This window comes from Gambusia affinis, linkage group LG17 (assembly GCF_019740435.1).
Source record: "Gambusia affinis linkage group LG17, SWU_Gaff_1.0, whole genome shotgun sequence".
NCBI classification, from domain to species: domain Eukaryota; kingdom Metazoa; phylum Chordata; class Actinopteri; order Cyprinodontiformes; family Poeciliidae; genus Gambusia; species Gambusia affinis.
The window spans coordinates 25,391,041-25,397,427 of record NC_057884.1 but is presented as its reverse complement, the minus strand read 5'-3'; the positions used below and the strand labels follow the sequence as shown (position 1 = coordinate 25,397,427).

At 45.7% G+C, this 6,387-nt stretch overlaps 1 protein-coding gene across 1 annotated transcript; it reads left to right on the top strand.

Moving 5' to 3' along the window:
• Positions 1–2,803: 2,803 nt before the first annotated feature.
• ier5l (immediate early response 5-like) lies at positions 2,804–5,407 on the top strand. Its single transcript, XM_044096028.1, has one exon. The coding sequence runs from the start codon at positions 3,340–3,342 to the stop codon at positions 4,126–4,128; it is 789 nt and encodes a 262-aa protein (XP_043951963.1). The 5' UTR covers positions 2,804–3,339; the 3' UTR covers positions 4,129–5,407.
• The last annotated feature ends 980 nt before the right edge of the window (positions 5,408–6,387 follow it).

Here is a 6,387-nt window from a genome sequence, read left to right as displayed (position 1 = left end):
AAACTGGAGAGTTTCATCCGAACTGAGCTTCAGGTCCAGATTCTATCAGGACAAACTGAAATGGACCGAAACAAAAAGACAAAAAAATAAAACCAGCAAAGAGAGAGAGAGAGAGAGAGAGAGAGATTAAACACTGCAGTAACCAGAGACAGTGACGCGCTGCGGCCTGCAGGGGGAGGCAGAGAGGAACATGGACGGTTACAGAGGAAATGTTTTTATACAAAAGGTTAAAAATAATAATAATAATATTAATAAAATATTATTCCTGCGTGATTTTGTTCCTTTCCGCCAACATGTTGAGTTTTACAGTGAGTCTGAAACTGAACTGCAGTTTGGATGGAAAAATAATAAATATATTTAAATATTTAAACAAAACGCTGCACAGGAGAAAAGCTTCATGTCAGGATTAGAACCGACACAATGCAGGAGCAAACTGAGATTATAAACTGGGATTACAGAATAAAATAGTTTTTATTCATCCTGCAGAAATAACAGCAGCACAGAATAAAAACATCTGGAAACAATATGAACAAATGTATATTAATAAAGTTGTTACAGATCAAATCAAATTAAATGAAAGTACAGAAAACAATAACAATTGTTTATATAAAGAGGAATAGATTTAAAATAGCTGCTATAAGTTTTCTGGACATATTTACATACTTTTTATTTTATTCAAGAATTGCAGTTCTACCTTACATCTTTTGAATAAATATTAATTTAATACAGAATACTGTTCATTAAGGACAATAATGTTTAAAGGTCGTTTTCCAGGCACATGGTGCCATTTTATGTTATGATCAAGTAGAGGGGGAGGAGCTGCGTCTCGAAGGCGGGGCTAGGTCCACCCAGCCCTTAATGGTTGCCATGGAGATTAAAGGATTTATCAAACACGAAAGAATCAAAATTATGATGGTTTAAAGCAAAATGTGATGTTTGTTTCTCATTTATTGACTGTTTGTTTTGATGATGTGAAGAACTTTGAACTGAGCTGCTGCTGAAATGTTCAATACTGATAAACTTGATTAAGTTATTAACTTACAGAGAATAACTGAGTTTTAATGGTCTAGTCAAAGTCCAGACCTCAGCCTGAGGAGGCTGGATGAGTTTTTACATCACACCTTCATCACATCTCAGTGATAAAAATAATGATCAATAAACCAGCAGGTTTTCCCAGTGCAACCAGAACCAGAGGCTGAGCAGAACCAGAACCTGGATCAGAACCAGAACCTGTTTCAGGACCGGTTCTGGTTCAGGAACGTTCCTGTTTTCTGGAGCAAAGGAAGAGACGAGCCTCCGCTGCGCCGGCAGGTCGGAGCGCTGCAGCGGACGGATGGAAAGAGAAAAGAGAGAATGTGGGGAAGCAGCTGGAGGTTTCTGGAAAACATGAACACAGAAACAAACAGAAACCAGGTTACAGATTCAAATGACAAAAACACAAAATGTTTTCTCCTCTGATAGAGAAAAAACTCTGATCTGGTTTGAACTGAGAGTGAAAACACTTCTAGATCAAACAGATCTAGACCACTGCTGCTAATCTGCTATATTAGCTCCATTAGCAGCACAGATATTTCCACTAGCATTTGCTAAATTAGCAAAAATGCTAAGTTAGCAAGAAACATTTCATGCACTTAGCTTCTCCTAAATTATTGTTTTTACAATTGAAACTATTTTATAAACTTTCAGTTGAATAAATTTTAACATTTTTAAGTTTTTGTGATCAGTCAGACATTTTTATTCACGCTCTTATTTTGAAGTGGGTAGCAGCTCCATTTCTTTAGAGTGTTAATGAAACGGCAACAACAACATGGCTGAATTTAGCACGTTAGTGTTAGCATCCTAGCGCTTTAGCTGAACTATAACTAGTGCTTTAAGGTTAGCTAACTGTCTAGCTAGCTAGTTTGATGTATAATCTTGTGAAGGGAAACGGTGAATGTTTCTCTGCTCTGAATGTTGGAAACCTTTAAGATCCTTCCTGACCTCAATCTGTCCTAATTAAAGTCAACAATGGGACACCTTGCTGTGATTAGATGTTCAGTGTTTCCTTCCCAGCAGTGAAGACAAACAGCTAACAGCTAACAGCTAGCACCTAGCAGCTAGCAGCTCCTCCTCTGGAAGGAGAGATGAGTGTCTGTCAGGCTCTGCATTCATCACCCAGAGAACAGAGAACATTACTAGCAGATGTTTTCCCCTCCTCTGCTCTCTCTCCCTCTGTCTGTCTGTCTGTCTCTCTCTCTCTCTCTCTCTCTCTCTCTCTCTGTCTCTCTCTCTCTCTCTCTCTCAGTAAATGTCTTCTCTCCCTCTGCAGCCACAGCCTTTATTCCCTCTAAATAACAGAAGCTCTAATCACAAAGAGGAAAACTGGAGCTGCACTGGCCTCTACAGGTTCAGCGCAGGTTACTGCAGTCACTCCGAGGGGCTCCTGGTCCTGAATCACCTGCAGGGGCCACAGACTCTTCCTGCTGCCGGTGGAGCCGCGGCGCCGCCCTCACCTGCCGGACGTCCCGGCTGTGACGGTGACCAGGAGGCAGACCCTCCGCAGGTTGACGCGTTCAGGCTCCGGTCAGGATGAGTTTGAGTTCCTGTTGGAGTCACGAATGTTTGATGTTAAATGCTCCTGAGGGCCAAACTCACCGGCTCCGTCTGAGCTCCAGCTTCCGGATCCAGAACCAGATTTTCAGATTTAGATTCAGGATGAAGGACGTCACTTCCCTCTGAATGCAGAAACGATTCCAGGAAGAAGAAACCACTTCCTGTCTAACATTCCTGCCGTTTCCTGAACCAAACACACATTTCCTGCCATGTCATAAATTAACTAAAAATTAATCATAAGTTAAAATACTAACTATATAGTTAAATATATTTATTTAAGCTCCTAACTATTTATTGTAAGAGCTTTGCTGTATTATTATTTTATACTTTGGTCTTCCTCCAGTCGTCCCTCCTCCGCTGAGTTTCGTGTTTTGTGAACTTTTCTCTCTGGATCTCAGAACAAGTTTTCCTGAAATCAGGACGTTCCTGTCAGGCTGCCTGCTGGATTTGAATAGTTCAGAGGAGCCGCCAGCCGCTGATTGGTCCGCAGGGAGGGCTGCTTTGAGCGCGCGGCTGTCTGTCAGCGGAACGCTGGCCGCTGATTGGCCGGTTGCGGCGCGGGGGCGGGCTCAGTGCGGGGTATAAACCGCCTCAGCCTCCTGAGCGGCTGGAAATGAGTGCTGGTCCTCAGCGGCGCCGCGGCGTCTCCGATGTTTCCACTCACAGCTGACTGGAGCAGTTCAGCCAGAACCGAGCCCGAGCAGTGACAGGCGGTTCCGGAGCGGGTTGGAGGTGGACCGGGGCGCCATGGAGTGCGCCGTGGACGCGCAGAGCCTGATCTCCATGTCCCTGATGAAGATCCACAGCTCCCGGACGCAGCGCGGCGGCATCAAGCTGCACAAGAACCTGCTGGTGTCTTACGTGCTGCGCAACGCGCGCCAGCTCTACATCAAGGAGAAGTACGCGGAGATCTACCGGATGCAGCAGTACGAGGAGGTGATGGCGGTGTGCAGCGGGATCCAGGAGCTGGACCCGCTGGAGCCGCTGGAGCAGCAGGGCGCGGAGGACGCGGAGCCGGAGCAGCCGGGGCGCGCCGCGCTTTGCGGGGAGGAGAGCCGGGCGGCGGGCGGCCGGGAGCCGGAGCCGCCGGAGCCGGCGTACTACCGGAGCTGCTGCATGGAGGACCAGTTCTCCCAGAACTGCAACAAAACCACCGTACTGGACCTGGACACGCACGTGGTGACCACGGTGGAGAACGGCTTCCTGCACCAGGACTGCTGCTGCGCCGCCGCCGCCGCCGCCGCGCCGCAGTGCGCGCCGGGCGCCGCGGCCAGGAAGCGGAAGGTGGACTCTGCCGGCTGCTCGCCGGACTTGGAGGAGCCGGCGGACTACACGGCGGGGCGGAAGCGGTTGAAACGGGAGGAGTGCTCCGGCGCGGACTGCAGCCCGGACGCCTCCAACATCTCCAACCTGATCTCCATCTTCGGCTCCGGATTCTCCGGGCTGCTGAGCCGCCAGGCCGAACTGGAGCAGGTCTGCAGCAAGCAGGCGCTGGCCAGCCTGGGCGCCTGGACCCGGGCCATCGTGGCGTTCTGACGAGCCGTTTCGTACCAAGTCCGATGCGCTGATTTGTAACATTTTTATTTCGTCATGAATATAAATGGTCATAAATGTTCGGTTGGTTCTGATCTGGTTCGGTTCGGCAGAGTCAGAATCAGCTGTTTCATGCCCGGGTACGAAATGGCGCAGGGACGGAACGAGCAGGACGGAAGGGAGACCGGGCTCAGCTGTTCTGTGTGGGAACATTTCAGAGGCGGGTCCAGAGTTTACATGGTGGGGGGGCCGGGGCCCCAGAGGCCCGGGGGTCATTTTGCACATCTGGGAGGTTGGAGGTCCTCCACACTTCTTCTTCTCCTCCTTCTACTTCTTCTTCTGCGTCTCATTTCTATAGTTTCACAGCAAAACATGAACAGCAATAATTTGGTTTATTTTGATGATAAATGAGAAAAATGTGGAAAAATGTTTTCACTGCCTTATTCCTACATTTATAAATGTCAAAATTTCAAACTAAATATTAAATTAACAAGCTAAATATCTAACTTTCAAATAAAATTTTTAGTTATGAAGATAAATATTTAGTTTTAGAACTAAATATCCAAACTCAATGTTTAAATGTAGGAATAACATGGTTCAGTAATCTGAATCATTGTTGGTGTTTTGCTGTAGAAATATCCACAGAGCCGACAGGAAGTGACACGTTTGCACGTTTCAGGCCGAGTCGGCCATCTTGATTCGCCTGACATCCTGAACCGGTCCAGGTTTTACCTCAGAGCAGCGTGTCTCAACTGAACCAGGAAGTGGAGGATGCAGCTGAGCCCGGCCTCCGAACTGGTCAGAACCGGGTCAGAACTGGTCAGAACCGGGTCAGAACTGGTCAGAACCGGGTCAGAACTGGTCAGAACCGGGTCATCCCTGAGGAACTCCTGTTGCCTTAACCCTGAAGCTCGCTGAATGTTTTCAGCAGCATGTCGGAGAAACAGACTCCAGATCTCAAACGTGGTTTTGTTTCCAACATGGCCGCCGTTCTGTAGAGTCCCGGCTCGGTTCCGTGGGTCCGAACGTTGTGAGAACGGATCAGAATTAGTCCTTTTGTTGTAGAAAGGGAAGCTCCGGGTTTCTGCGCGGCCTGAGGATCCTGCCGGCTTTACGAGCACTATGTGTACCAAAACAGAGAACTCAGCCATTCTCCACATATTTTCTTTGTTATTCTTGTATTTTTGTGCTTAATAAATTGTATATCTCCGGGTCAAACTGTTCGAGAAAGTATTTGTTAAAATTTATAATCTTAATAAAAAATAAAAGTCTTTCATCTGAACTGTTGTGTTTGAGTTTCAGCAGGATTAAAATAAGAATATTTAAAATAATCTGAATTTGTTCAGAATCGATGAACCTGCATGGATTTCTGAGGTCTGGGCTTTGACTAGGCCATTAAAACATCTTTTCTGCTTTAATGTTTTAATCTTTTCACAAACAGTAGCTCTGCTAACGCTAACGCTCTACAGCAACAAGCCATTTAGAGCGCAGTAATGCTAATGTGCTATATCATCATACTATTTAGCAGAAGCTAACATTAAGTGCTATGCCATCATGGTGTTTAGCGGAAGCTAATGCTAAAGCGCTATAACACATTTAGCTGAAGCTAATGGAGAACATGGAACTTCATCCACTTCAAAATAAGAGCATGAACATAAGCAGCTAACTTATTTAGCATTCAATAAACAAAACTTCCACACAAACACTGAACTTTGTTCAACTGAAAGTTTATAAAAAGTAAATTAGCGCCTTATTATTTACCTGCAGCAGCTAACAGCAGCTGATTGGTTCCTCCATGTTTCACTTGGTTCCAGAATCTTGCGTTTGCTAACATCAGTCCGGCGGCCATCTTGTCCAGCCAAGCAGCCATGCTGGTTCTCCTGACCTTTGACCTTTAGCCTGCTAACAGAGCCCAGTACAGCTGTTGGGTTTCTGGTCATTTCTCTGATCTGAACCTGCTGAGATGTTTTCCTCTCCTCAGATGACCTTTGACCTTTGACCCTTTCTAAGATTGATGACGGCAACCGTTGCTCCTTCAGAGTCGTTGCTGTTGTCTTCCCGCCCTGCTGTTGTGCTAACAGCTGCTAACTGAAACTAAAGAGATGAATTTATTTCTCCTCCATTTTGGATTATTAGTTAAATTTCATGCATTTTTAAAAATCTCAGGATATTTTTGATCTATTTTTCAAGTTAAATTATCATATTAAATGTAATTAACTTTTTAAATAAGCCTAAAATACATATTTTAAACTGATTAGATGT